This window comes from Corythoichthys intestinalis, chromosome 11 (assembly GCF_030265065.1).
Source record: "Corythoichthys intestinalis isolate RoL2023-P3 chromosome 11, ASM3026506v1, whole genome shotgun sequence".
NCBI lineage: Eukaryota > Metazoa > Chordata > Actinopteri > Syngnathiformes > Syngnathidae > Corythoichthys > Corythoichthys intestinalis.
In genome coordinates, this window is record NC_080405.1 from 11,466,426 (window position 1) to 11,481,469 (window position 15,044).

The window sequence follows — 15,044 nt, forward strand, 5'->3', positions numbered from 1 at the left end:
GCGGGGTCAGACAGTTGTGTGGTTTGTAGAACATGACAGAATGTTGACAGCACCATCTATCATTCAGATTTTCTGCATGCATTTTTTCTAAGATATTCTTCCTCTGTGAATGTACAAAGCCACAAATGTCCGGATGAGCTTCCTGGTATTTATATATATATTTTTTTCGTTACTTATTGCAATTGGGAGTCCAGCTGGCACACAACACTAAATAGCTGTAAAATGAGATCCACAACTGGGACCGAATCTTCGACATAGAACCAGTCACGCGATGGTCTTGAGATGACACCTTATTGAGTTGACCCAATGTTACTGGCTCAAGAGAATCATTCTTGCTTGTTGAAGTCACAAATGTTTGCCCTAGCATTACCCAATTGTCCAAAACATCCTTTCCAAACCATCCAAAACAACTGATGTCAAGCCATCCTATTCCAAGTAGCTCCTCAGGTATACCGAAGTTCTGCTTTTTGGGTGTCAGCCAGTCCAGCATGTGATGACCCCAAGGCCACTTCCTGGATGAAGTCATAAGCTCACGCGAAACATTCATCACATGAGGCAGCCCTCTACAAGTTAGACGAGAGGGGACATACACGTGCGTCTGGTTTTTTGTTGTTGTTTTTTTTCTCATCGGCTTTAGGTTCTCCCAAGGGGAGAGTTTTGTTTTTTGTTTTTGTTTTTTTACTATACAAAGATGGCCAAAAGTATTGGCACCCTTGCAATTCTGTCAGATAATGCTCAATTTCTCCCAGAAAATGATAGCAATTACAAATGATTTGGTAATAATATCTTCATTTATTTTGGTTGCAATGAAAAAACACAAAAGAGAATGATTTTTTTTTTTTTTAATGATGACATGATCATTTGACACAAAACTCAAAAAATGGGCTGGACAAAAGTATTGGCACCCTCAGCCTAATATTTGGTAGCACAACCTTTTGACAAGATAACTGCGGACAACCGTCTCCGGTATTTTCTAGGAGAAACTGAGCATTATCTGACAGAATTGCAGGGGTGCCAATATTTTTGACCAGCACTGTAGGTTTCTAACGCACCAAAATCCCTCATAACATGAATAAAATTGAATCCATGCGCGGTCTAAACCCTTATGCAGACCTCTCCCAAGGCCAGTAAATCCTAAACATAACTGTCAGACTTGTTTTATTGAGCAATCAAGAAGGGAGAGATCATAGTCTGTCACTCCTGAGCTACAGATGTGCATTCATCTGCTCAATCGGGGTAGTCAGTTAGCCCCAATACGAGTGCACTTTCATAGCAAGAGGTAAAAATAGTACATTCTTTGACCTCCATCAAAGAATCAAAAGATTCCACCACTACCAAACAGTAGTATTCTACATATTAAGTTGTGTTTTATTTTTGCCAGAGATGCACACAGTGGCTATAGCAGTTTCACCAATGAGACGGCGCAACAATAATCACATGACTCCATTTTACCAATCAGATGTAACAATACAATCACATGACCACACACAAGCTTGCAGTCAGTCTGAAGTCATATGATCACGCCAGCTTGTTCAATCATATGGCGTCTTTAAAGCACCATAAAAAATAAACTATTTCACGGACAGCACTGCATTATTGCATCAACATTACTCGAAAGCGCGTATTTCAACTAGTGATGCACGATAATGCATTTTTCAGCCGATACCAATAACCGATAATTTCCTCCTCTTTCCAACCAATAACCGATAATGTCAAGCCGATAATTTTATTAAAAGATTTATGTAAAATTTTAAAGTATACACAAGAGAAAATATTACTGTGCAAAAATATAATTGCTCTTTTTTCCAACATCAAATGTGAACAAGTAGTAAATTCCAACATCTAAATAAAGACAGATTGTCCGACATTGTGTAATGGTAAACTTTTGGCAACAATTACTTAGAGTAAATACATAAGTTGCACAAAAATGCCTTTAAAAGTAAGCCATTCCTAACGTATAACATTACTACGCAGCAAAAACACAACTCCTTAAAACTAGTTAAATTTCCTTGTTTTCAGTGTAAATCTATTGGAAACAAGTGAAATTAACTGCCAGCACTTCAAGTATATTTCACTCATATTTCTTGAAGAAAAATAGCCAGCTGAAAATAAGCTTAACAGCCTTATTTTAAGCAATACATTATTATACATAATCCTAAAAAAGAAAAAAAAAAACATGTCAGAAATGTTCTTTATTCAAGAATATGTATGGTCCAAAACATTATTTGAAAGCATTTTTTTTCCTGATTTAGGTGAAAAATGACATTTTTTAAAATATGTTTGGGTTTAATAAGAAAAAATGGCAATATTTAGTTCAAGTCAGTGGAATAATCTGGCGCATTCATCTGTTAACTAGTCTTCAACACTCAAACAAGATGGGGAAAATTATTTCACTAGATTTAAGAAGAATGATCTGATTAAGACGCCATAAATTTAAAGCGTACTGAATGCATTACTGACTGGAGGACTTCTTTGTGTGGTTTGGTGCATGTTATAATGATCAACTAACCACTGTGCCGTCATGATAAACATGCTTTCTTGACATCACTTGTGTAAATGTCCGTAGTAAAACTGATGTGATTGGCATGTCTTTCACGATGAATCGTGGTCGTATAAAATGCATTATTTTTTCATCCAGGGGTTTGGCTTTCGGGTCATTTCGGGAATTTCCTCTCGCCTGTGCCCTTCAATCCGCCCGGCTGCCAAATTAGCACCCGCGCCAGGCCTGTGTCTTGAACCGGAGTGGCGGTGGCAGCTAAGTTCGTACCGGATATCCGCCCGCCCCGGCCGGCTCGCTGCGGCGTATTCGGTGCAGGGCTCTGCTCTGCTCTGCTCTGCCCGCCTAGGGCGAGGCGGCGGCAGCCTGCCAGAGCGGCGGGCACCGTCGGAAGACAGCTACTTGTCGACTATCGGTCTCGTGAGGTGTTTAGCCATAGATGGGAGTTTACCACCCGCTTTGGGCTGCATTCCCAAACCACACGACTCTGGGAGGACCGCAGCGTCTTTGTATCGTCACAAGCCCCGTAGCTTCCTTTATAGTTTGTGTTTACAATAACTTTAGCATTCGTGCTAGCAGCAGCCTCGTATTCGTTCCAAAAATCTTTGTGATGCAGTTTTAAATGGCTGCTGGGTTAGTGGTGTTCAATGAGGACGCTTTCTTTACGCCTCGTGGAACTGTTTTGTAGATGGCGAGAGCGTGGTTTATTTCATTTCACACACGGGAAAAGCAACGCACGCTAGTGAGAGTGCCTCAACACTGATGTCTAACACCGCCTCCTCTATGACGCAGTACTCATGAACCCCTCCTCCCACAGGGGCTTCAGAGAGGGGAGGGGTTGAGCAGGCGGCGGTGGAGAAGTGGAGAAAACTGCTTGGTTGCGCACATTTGGAGGCTAAATCAAGTATATAATTATCGGATTGCATTATCGGTTGATTTTTTAAAAATCTGTATTATCTGTGTGACGTCATAATTGCCATTATCGGCCGATAATTATCGGTAACCGATATTATCGTGTATCTTTAATTTCAACCTCACTCCCAATTTTTATTTGGCACCAAACGACCACGGAAAACTTTAGATATGATCGTTGTAATTTCACAGCTACAAATCAAATCAGAAACCTTGGCATAATTATTGGCTCAGACCTAAAATCTGACAGCCATCTAAAGTTCGTCACTAAATCTGCCTATTACCACCTAAAAAATATAGCCAGAATTAACGGGCTTTTGTCTGAACAAGACATAGAAAAACGTATCCACGCATTCATTTTTAGTAGATTGGACTACTGCAACGGTACGTATATTTACGGGTCTTAATAATAAATCAGTCAGGAAGTTGCAGCTAGAGTCCTTACAAATATAAGGAAACTGGACCATATTACACCAGTTATGAAATCGTTACACTGGCTTCCAGTGAGTCAAATGATAGACTATAAAATACTACTGCTTGTCTACAAAACAACTTAATTTCCTTGGACCAAAATACATGCTTGATTTGTTTGATCCCTATGAAGCATTTAGACCCCTAAGGTCGTCTGGAGCTGGTCTCGTGAATGTTCCAAGAACATGAACCAAGTAGAGTGAGGCAGTATTTAGTTGCTATGCTCACCTCCCAAACAAGTTACCTGAAGGTCTGAAGGTTGCTCAAATTGTTAGCTCCTTTAAATCAGGGTTAAAAACGCTATTTTTTTACCACCGCATATTCCTAACATATTTTAAATTTCAAGGTATTCACTTTTTATTCATTTTTTTTTTTGGTTTTATTTCCAATTTCAATTGATTTTTTAAAATGTGATTTTTACGTGTAATTCTATTTCCTGTTTCAATTGTATTTGTTTTTAACTTTCTTTTTGATTTATTGTGATTTTTATGAATAATTTTATCATTGTGGATTATCATGTGATGTAAAGCACTTTGAATTGCCTTGTGTTGAATTGTGCTATACAAATGAATTTGCCTTGCCTTGCCTTCATGTTTTCTCCCCTAGATGGAAATTATGCCCTTTGGATGGGTAAAGTTTCACTTCTGTAGATATTTCTAGTCGGAAATCGGTGATTTTTTTTATTTGCTTGGCCTAATAGTGTCTTGTAATACGTTATAGTACTGTATGATAATAGCAGTTCAAGTAGATGTTGTTGTGCTGTGGGATAAAAAGACCATTGTTAAAAAAAAAAAAAAAAAAAGACATTATTTCCAGTTACTCCTTACTTGAGTATTATTTTTACCGAATACTTCTTTACTTGTAGTTGAGTACATTTTTTGGATGACTACTTTTCCTCGAGTAATATTATTCTGAAGTAATGCTACTCTTGAGTAAAAGTGTGGCTACTCTCCCCACTCTGCCTCTGGCATTACCGAATTCTTCTTGACAATTTGAGAGATTTATTGATATCTGGAACTAAATGGGAACCACAATATTGTAAAACACTTCTCGGTGTGATGCAGGCACCATCAAAGTCTTATGTTATTTTTCAGCTGTCTCTGATGGTCAAGATGATCCCCAGCCCTGACTGGTTCGTTGGTGTGGACAGCCTAAACCTTTGCGAGGGCAGTCACTGGAAACAGGACGTGACCATAGACCTGCAACCTTATGATGCAGGAACAGATAGCGGCTTCACATTCTCCTCCCCAAACTTTCCCACCAGCCCCCGAGAAAACATCTCAAAGGTAAATCAGCTTCTGTACAACCTGTTCCTACTCACATATAACAGTAATGTGTTTAAATGTAAAGAAGAGCTGTTGGACATGTGTTGGCTCTTTCTGTGAAGTATGCCTTATTATATGTTTTTGTTTCTGTTCTCCAGATCACCTCTCAGATGCCAAACCACCCTGCCAACTCCTTCTACTATCCTCGTCTAAAACAACTTCCACCCATTGCCAGCATAAAGATCATGCGGCAGAGCAGATCTCTTCACCGCCAAGTGCCAATGTCCAACCATATCCTCCCGAACTCCATAAGTCCTCAGAGATTCTCAGGTGAGCCCAATAAGATAAATTAAAATGTGCACAAATGAACACAATATTGAATGATTGTCAAGAACAGGCAAGTTGAGTAACCTTAAAGCAGTGCCATAGACTTGATGGTCAAGTCTAAGACAGTTGTTCTGAATTATTTTCAGTTACGATATGTCAAACATATTGCCGTATAGTGTCATAACTGACCGTTACCATTCTGCACAATTAGCATTTGTCATCAGAATATCCAAGTCTGTCTTTTCAAAAATGTCGCTGTTGCTAACAGAAGACACTGGGAATTTAACCCAGATTTTGTCATCAAGAGAAACAGAAGACAATGAGCTGTTCTCCCAGTATGAATACTACTCATTATTAGCTAGTGTCACTCGAGGTCATTGATTTGTAAACTGCTGACATTTCACCCGTGAGTTAGCAACAGTATACCAATTGTACTGTATGCACAATGAACATGTACTTTCTAAAAACAGCTGCAGGATACAAACACAAAGGAACAAAATTCTCACATCCTCACAAATATTTTGGACTATCGCAATGCATCCCTTATGGTAGGATAATAAACATTCATCCATCAAATTTAATTATCAGATATACTGTATACATTGAGGACAGCTGCGGCTTATAGTCCGGTGCGGCTTATCTATGAACAAATGCTGTTTTCGTGTCACATTTGGTGGGTGGTGGCTTATAGTCAGGTGTGCAATATAGTTCAAAAATTACGGTAGATTATTTCTTTTGATCTAACTGCTCGTTCAAAATTCAAATTGTGTTTGCATACAAGCAGTCTTTTTCTTGAATACACACAGGATTCTGATTATTATTATAAATTGTATTGATATACATGAATACTGGGAAAAAAATGTGCTCATTTTAATTTCCATGCTCCCTAGTTAAAAGTAAAAAAAATTTTGTTTCATCAACATTTCTCTGTTTTTCCACTAACTCAGTGACGCCACTGGACTGTGAAGTGTCTCTCTGGTCATCCTGGGGCTTATGTTTGGGCCCCTGTTCCAAAGGCGGCATCCGCCATCGCACACGGTACATCCTTCTACGGCCGGCCAATGCTGGCGACCCATGCCCTGAGCTGGAGGAGCAAGCAGAGTGTGTACCACACAGCTGCATGAAGCTTCATTAACCCAAAGAGCACATTTGCTGCCAGTATTCAACACTGGGACTCATGTTATTACTGCTGGACTGAGAAGCCCTCCTGCATTATACCCTAGGTAATGCAAAGGATTTTCCACCCTGTCAAGACTGCATTTATTGTGTTGCTTATGGTTTCAGTGCTTAATTTTGCTTTGATTGCAAGTGTTGGACCAACAGGGAAAAAAATCTATTTTGATGTGCTGAGGTGGGCAAAAGTCAAATGCATTCAAATATGTCTTTTGTAGCCTTCATCATGCCAGTCAAGTGCACAGTCACGACACAACAAATGTAACAATCACACCCACATACAATTAAAAACATACACCAAATTCCTCTAACTGACCGCTAGGTATTAAGGTATAACTTAACCTAAGCTATACATGCTGGACACGTGCAGCTCTGTTCAAAATAAGCAAAAAATGGCTTGAATCAGTAAAGAAGCTGGTTTGTTTTATAATAAGATGCCATTTTTATAAAGATAGAGTATTTGTACGTTGTTGTATTTTATTATTTTATTGTTGAAGTTTTGTATATACTATGTTATTGTAACTCATGTATTACTCGTGAATAAAGTGGAGTGTTTTACAAACTACGATGCATCTGTGCGACTTTCAGTGTAGGGGTAAAAAATTATAGTGAAAAAGCCTCATTTTAGGTTTATGTTCAACAATATAAATTTCCACATTCATCTAATATCTGTATTTTGGACTGCTTCTTATCATATTCTTTTCATATACAGTGGGGCAAATAAGTATTTAGTCAACCACTAATTGTGCAAGTTCTCCCACTTGAAAATATCAGAGAGGCCTGTAATTGTCAACATGGGTAAACCTCAACCATGAGAGACAGAATGTAGAAAAAAAAAACCTTTGTTGGCAATAACAGACGTTTTCCAAACGTTTTCTGTAACTCTTCACAAGCTTTTCACACACTGTTGCTGACCCCGTGGCGTCAAAATGATAACATGAACGGTGAGCAAAAATCCCAGAACCACACAGGAGGACCTAGTGAATGACCTACAGAGAGCTGGGACCACAGTAACAAAGGCTACTATCAGAAACACAATGCGCCGCCAGGGACTCAAATCCTGCACTGCCAGATGTGTCCCCCTGCTGAAGAAAGTACACGTCCAGGCCCATCTGTGGTTCACTAGAGAGCATTTGGATGATCCAGAAGAGGACTGGGAGAATGAGTTATGGTCAGATGAAACCAAAATAGAACTTTTTGGTAGAAACACAGGTTCTCGTGTTCTGATCTGTGTAAAGGAAAGAATGAATGGGGCCATATATCGAGAGGTTTTGAGTGAACATCTCCTTCCATCAGCAAGCGCATTGAAGGTGAGACGTGGCTGGGTCTTTCAGCATGACAATGATCCCAAACACACAGCCAGGGCAACAAAGGAGTGGCTTCGTAAGAAGCATTTCAAGGTCCTGGAGTGGCCTAGGCAGTCTCCGGATCTCAACCCCATAAAAAAATCTGTGGAGGGAGTTGAAAGTCTCTGTTGCCCAACGACAGCCCCAAAACATCTCTGCTCTAGAGGAGATCTGCATGGAGGAATGGGCCAAAATACCAGCAACAGTGTGTGAAAAGCTTGTGAAGAGTTACAGAAAACGTTTGGCCTCCGTTATTGCCAACAAAGGGTACATAACAAAGTACTGAGATGAACTTTTGGTATTGACCAAATACTTATTTTCCACCATGATTTGCAAATAAATTCTTTAAATATCAAACAATGTGATTTCGTGTTTTTTTCTCTCCACATTCTGTCTCTCATGGTTGACGTTTCGTAGTAGTGGTTGAGGTTGTGTTATACATCCACTAGATGGTGCTGCGCTAAAAGGAATGTCATGCCATGATTAACCAATATTGATTCATATATAAGGCGCATCGGGTTATAAGGCGCACTGTCATAGAAAATTGGAGGCTTTTAGGTGCACCTTATAGTGCAGAAAATAGGGTAATATTAGAGTATAATTTAATAGGGATTCATAGAACTCATAGTTTGATAACACGGTGGCCTAATGGCTGTCACAGATACCTTGTCTCTGTTTGCATGTTCTTCATGTGTTTTCACCCAACAACAACTCCAACCCCAGTTTTGTGGGTTTGTTCCCCATCTTCTGTGACCATGTCAAAGTTTCCTTGAGCACCTTGCTCCTGCACTGCATCATAAAAGTGAATGAAGAGACAGTGCAATGCACTTTGAGTATCTTTGAGGTAGAATAGTGCAATACATATGAAAGTTTATTTACCACATATCAGAGGCGGATAGCAGCCAAGCATCAACTCTGTCATTCAATGGCGTTTTTTTGGCATGGTCAAGTTGGGCGTTTTTTTGCGACTGTTTTTTTTTTTTTGTTGTTGTTGGGGGGCGGCACAAAGCGTCTTGTCGCACCGGGCACCATGTTGACTACGAACGCCACTGCTGTCATCTCTCCCTCTCTCTGGGTCCGTCTCTCTGTCTCGCTCGATGGAATATTCAACAGGATAATCAATTCAGCCTCTAAAAATACTGTACTTGAATACTGGGAAAGGTTAAATATCAGAACATATGGTGTCACACCATAATAAGCGAAATAACTGAAAACACCTGCAAAGGTTTGCTGAGTCTTTAAACTGTCTCTCAGTCGGCGTCAGAAGGCTACTAATTATCGTGAAGACTGCTGACTTGGCAAATGTCCACAAGACAGTCATCAACATCCTTCACAAGGAGTGTATGCCAAAAAAAAAAGAGAGAAAGATCTTTGCTAAAGAAGCTAATAGTTCGCGGAGTATTGTATCTAAGCATCTTAACAGAATGATTCGAAAGAAAAAATGTGATCTGAAAAAGTGGACCAGAGATGACTGGAACCTTAACTTGTCAAGCTTCACAAGTCGAATGGGCCTGGAGTCAGTGCACACTGAAGAATACTTAACATTGGCTTGCAAATATCGCATTCCTTGTGTCAAGGCCCTCAAGAAACAAAGATGTCAGAAGTGTCATACCTTAAAATGACTGGACTGTTGTTAAATGGACCAAATGCTCTTCTCAATTTGAAGTACATTTTTCATTTCATTCAGACATCAAGGTCTCAGAGGCCGAACGATCACTTGAGATACACAAAATCCACACTGCTTCAAGTCCAGTGTCTTTGGCTTGTCATCTGCTGCCATTTGTCCACTGTGTTTTGTTAAGTCCGCATTTAATGTAATCATTTGCATGGAAATTCTGGAGTAACTATTCGTTCCGTCCGTGACAAGCTTCATGGAGATGCTGTTTTTATTTTCAAGCAGTACTTGGCAACTGCTCACACTGCCAAAGGTAACAAAAGCTGGTTTAATGACCATTGTGTAGTTGTGCTTGATTTATCAGCAAACTCACCTGACCTAAACCCTGTAGAAAATCTATGGGTGACATCACACCCAAAAATATAAATGAACTGAAAACAGCTACCAAAGCAACTTAAGCTAGCATTAGACCAATGAAGGGATATACTATAGGTTGCCTCCATGAATTAATTGCATTAAAGGTATTTGTGCTTACTGTAAAGCATTATTATTGATTGCTCTCATGTGATATTCAAAATTTTGGAAAAACTGAATTTTAAGTTTTTGTTATCTTCCACCTCACAGTTCTGAGATTGTTATCGATTCAAGGTGTACCCAGCCTAATGCCCATAGTTAGCTGGGATAAGCTCCAGCACCCCCGCGGCCCTGTTGAGGATAAGTGGCTCTGAAAATGAATGAATGAATTATCTTTAAGACGTAGTTGCCAACATTACATGAAAACCATCATGCAGCATACAGTACATAAATAAAGCATTTTAATGTGGATATTCAATGTGGTTTAGTAGAATAATTTTCTCACACAACCAGTTTCCGTCTTTGTCACTGTTTTCCCCCATGCAACCTCCACAACGCACTGCCATTATTGTCTGCTGTCAAGAGCTTGCCTGCCGCCCCCCCACACATTTCCTGTATGTTGCTTCTGAACGTCTGCATGAGTATGTTGGCGTCAAGTGAGAATGTTGTACTGTATTTAAGTGGAAATAAGGTCTATCTAAGCATTTTAGAATCAGAAAGTCATAGAAGAGCTGGCATCCAGACTGAAATACGCCTCTGTGCATGCACGAGTGCACAGAACCCTGCTAAAACAGGAGTGTCAAGTGACAGAATATTTAATTTTCGTGTAATTGTGACATAGCCAAGGTTGGTGTCATTGAAGCCTGATTGTAGTCCACAATGTGTTAAAGTCACCACGCACATTGATAGTGCCAACAAGCTTCCTACAGATACACCCACTCCACTGACAGCCAATTAGAGCAAAGAGTTGAAATTTAAATATTGAATATACAAATTGGACCCATTCGGCTGCATATTCATTGGAATTCAACTTTTACAGAAACTAAGCCAAGAGGACCAACTCAATAATTTCAAAACACTTTTAACTGAAATTGATGTGCAAACCTGGTAAAATGACATCCAGGGTTATCAAAAATAATGTAAAGAAATAAAACTTTGGTGCCACTTTTACATATGGTGGAAAAAATACGAAAGACTGAAAAAGCTGTTTCTGCTCTTGCACCCCTCTTTAAGATAAACTGCTTTATTTTAAGCCAAAAGAACTGTTGTGTTTGATAGAACAATATGTCTATATGCTGCCATAGCAGATTCATGGTGCATTAAGCCCCCGATCTATTTTTAATTTGTTCATTTTACCCTGGAAAACCCTGTATACAGATGTCGCGCAACCGCTTTTGTTTCAACCCAGCCATAAAACGGAGGTAATTAATTATATTTATTATTCAAAATGTCTGTCATTTTTAGCTTAGAATCATAATTGATGTCTAATATTTTGTTCTAAAAAAAAAAAAAAGAACAACTTTAAAAAAATTATTCACTCGCATATTTTAAACTTTTAAACAAATGACGTCACAATGAAATAAATGGTGTCTGTAAAAAAGTAATGGATATCTAGCTCATAACTATCGCTTAATTCTATATATATATTTTTTGTTATTGCTGCATTTTCTCCAATACGTTAGATGATCAATAGTCGATCCAAACAAAGAAAAATAAAATAAAAAACGTTTAAAAGGGTAAATATATGAAAAAGAAAATCTCGACCACAACTTGATGTATGCGATTTTTGCACCGTGACCATTGTTATATTACCATGTTTCACCCATGAAATCCCCCCAAAAATCCAGCTGTGGCCATTCACAGCTGTGTCTTGACACTTGGTGATACATGCTACATGGAGTTTTTGGATGGAAACAAGGTAAGTACGCGATAATATCTTGTTAAAGTCATGGAGTCTGTAATTCTGCTCTCGCGTGCTCTCACCTCCAGATCGGGTTTTGCTGTTTAAATTTTTTATTTTTTTTTTTTTAAATGCACTCCTGTTCAAAATTTTTCTTCCGCCAGAAAATTTAGATTTTAAGCTTTTCAATGAGGAATCACGAATGCATATCGGACAATTTTGAAATTTGGCCAAATTGGGGTCTCAGAGCGGAACTTCAAGTCACCTGAGTGTTTTCCGCCATTTACCAGTACTGTATTTTGGTCATTTATTTTATTTTATGTTTTACGTTTTACAAAATTCTAATTGTACAAGTGCGTGATGCTGCACCTGTATGTGATTGAATGCAATCATTCTATAGTGTTCACTGCATTTGGCTCAATGTGACTTGGGACTAGCTGACAGCAAGGACAAGCGAGTACTCCTGGATATGGTGGCATGGAACGTGCGGGTTATGTCAGAGTTTTGAGTAGTTTCAAGATGACCTCTGACTGAGTCTCTGACCCTGCTTCCATAAGCTTTCACAGTTGTTGGCATACTCAAAAAACATGAATGACTTATTGTTGCGTATTGATCATATTTCTCATTATTAAATGATGAGTAGTTGTTATCTTTACTTTGCACTGATTTTCATTACCTGATTTGCTTAAAATAAAGAAAAAAATAAAACACATTATTGCGGACCCTGAAGATGAGTACAGTATTCTGTAAAACGTTGTATCTTCTGACATCTAGTGGTAAACTATATCATCGTTCTGCCTGACACTACTAGATGGAGCAGCATAAATAGATAAACATACTTCTACAAAGACCTCTATTGCACAGGCATGGATGTTCTGAGAGCCTGGAACACCCAAGGTCACAATGCCATGTGAGGTTTCAGTTAAACACGTACAGTATTTCTTCTTTCTAAAATCAATGGCGTAGGTTTGCATAGGCACATGACACTACCAACTTTTCAGGTTGCTCAAATTGTCCACACCAACTTTTAAGCAAACTTACGTGCATTATATAATAAATTCAGTTATATAGGTCATTTAGATTGTCATCCCGTATGTTGTAAGTATAGAATTGAGTGCATTATTTTCATTATGTTCAGACTTACTGTACATTTACCCTTGAGTGCATTATTTTCATTATGTTCACTTACATTTACCCTTTTTTTACTTGCTGAATTTGACAGTCCATTTTTTCCCTCAAACACGTTGGATGGCTGATGACTTGCATTTAATTAATTTAAAAATACATATATTTTCTATATTATTTATTTTAAAAAAATATATTTGCACCTATACCGACATTTTTTTTCCCGATAATCATACATTAATCGTAGTCAAGGTAAAAAAATAAAATAAAATAAAAGTTTTGCTTAATTTAGGGTTACCTGTGGACAAAAGCAGTCGTGTTTTACCTGAAGGAGGGGTCCATTTTTATTTATTCTTCATTCTTATTCTTGTATTCTTACTAAAAAGTCTTTTTAAAGTTATATTTATTTATTTAGACAATGTTGAGTGGTCTTTAGATAAATGTTTATTTTTTGCATTCCTGGGTAGTTAAGAGAGTCTCAACAAGTGTGTTTTTATTGTGCAGGTTTATATAATTTATATTCAAATATTGCAATTTAAATCACACACCAAATGGATTGCATGTCTTATCTTCATCAACGGCAGTGAAATGTATTCCAACAGTACTTAATTTTTGGTTATTGATGTGTGTCCTTTGTCTCTGTCTTTTAAAAAGTGATATGCCAATGTTACTGTGTGGTCAGTGGCATAACTTTGGTGAGAATGGTGAGGGGTAAAAGCAATTTTGTGTGTTGATAGGCAAAGCAATATTTTTCGAATGGGTTCTCTCAAGTCGTCCCAACCTGAGTTCAGTTAATGCAACCCCCCACATAAACCTAGTAAAGTGGTTTTGTTAAGTACATTCAATTGTACTTATCTTTTCCGGAAAAATTTACATTTACCAGTAATCATATCATATCCACGGTTTCTGTATGTCAGTAATTTATAGGTCAAGCACTTAAAATAATGACTGAGGAAGAAAAAAGTTGATTTTCTCTTTTTACAGGTATTTTAATTCTCTTAAATGAACAGGAGATGACGACACACAATTTGTAACAAAATAAAATTGGAATTATGAATAAAATATGGAACGAATTATTGAAATAAATAGGAATAAAAAGACAGGAAAGAATGATTTTAGAAAGTCCAATTGTAAACCAGCCTGGGTCTCACAGCCCTAGTGAGGATACTGTATTGGCAAAAGGATGCTGAATTTCCATATGCCAGGCAGGAGGTCTAGAGGACGACCAAAGAGCAGGTTGTTGATGTAGTTAATGAGAACATGAAGGTAGTTGGAGTGAGAGCAAAGGATGCAGAGGACCGGGTTAGATGGAGACAACTGATTCTCTGTGGTCGACCCCTGAAGGGAAAAGCTGAAAGGAAAAGAAGAAAATTTATCTATTACAGCAACGCTATGTAACTTTTCAGTTTTGGTCGACTTTAGCGACTCTGGTGGACAAAAGTAGTAGTGTTTTACCTTAAGAAAGAGTGCGTTTCCCATGAGGACCAGTGCACACCCGCACAGTGTCGTAATAATCTCCCGGTCTCTTGCAGATGGATTAAACGACAAGTCTGTTTCCAGCGGCTATGCGAAAGATGAATAGTAATAAGGTAATGAATTCATTTGTGGCTAAACAATAGCATATGATGGTTAGCAACTGTGTGGCTTAGTGGCTAACCCCACGACACCACCTCAACTCGTCAGCACTGACGAGGTGGTTGAGGGGTGGTGGTCACGCCAGTGAGTGAAAGCCGGGCCAATGTTTATTCTTGAGTATCCTTTTATCCCTGGTGGCATCCCTTTTTTCCCCCTGCTCGAACAAAACTTTTTGTCTCTTTTGTTTCTCTGCCATGTTTGCAGAATTCACACAGAGGCATTCGCATCGACATCCATCTTTATACTGAAAGGGGGAAGTGACGTATGCAGTTAGCACATTTGTATTTTTTTTTTGTGTGTGTGGCCACCCTCCTCAAAGTTAATTAATACAGACCTCCTCAAGATATAAAAGAGATGTCATTCAACTAGTTGTCAGTAGAGCTTAGATCTTGAGCTCGAACACAACAGGACCCAAATTTCGGGC

The 15,044-nt window shown here is 38.6% G+C and overlaps 1 protein-coding gene across 4 annotated transcripts in view; it reads left to right on the plus strand.

Annotated features, from left to right (window-relative positions):
- Window positions 1-7,096, plus strand: part of spon2a (spondin 2a, extracellular matrix protein) — a 34,184-nt gene extending 27,088 nt beyond the window's left edge. For all 4 annotated transcript variants that reach the window (XM_057850362.1, XM_057850365.1, XM_057850366.1 and 1 more), the window contains 3 exons: window positions 4,975-5,166; window positions 5,304-5,475; window positions 6,420-7,096. In XM_057850362.1, coding sequence (XP_057706345.1) covers window positions 4,975-5,166; window positions 5,304-5,475; window positions 6,420-6,607 — 552 coding nt within the window. In that variant the 3' untranslated portion in view covers window positions 6,608-7,096. The remainder of the gene's footprint in view (window positions 1-4,974; window positions 5,167-5,303; window positions 5,476-6,419) is intronic.
- The last annotated feature ends 7,948 nt before the right edge of the window (window positions 7,097-15,044 follow it).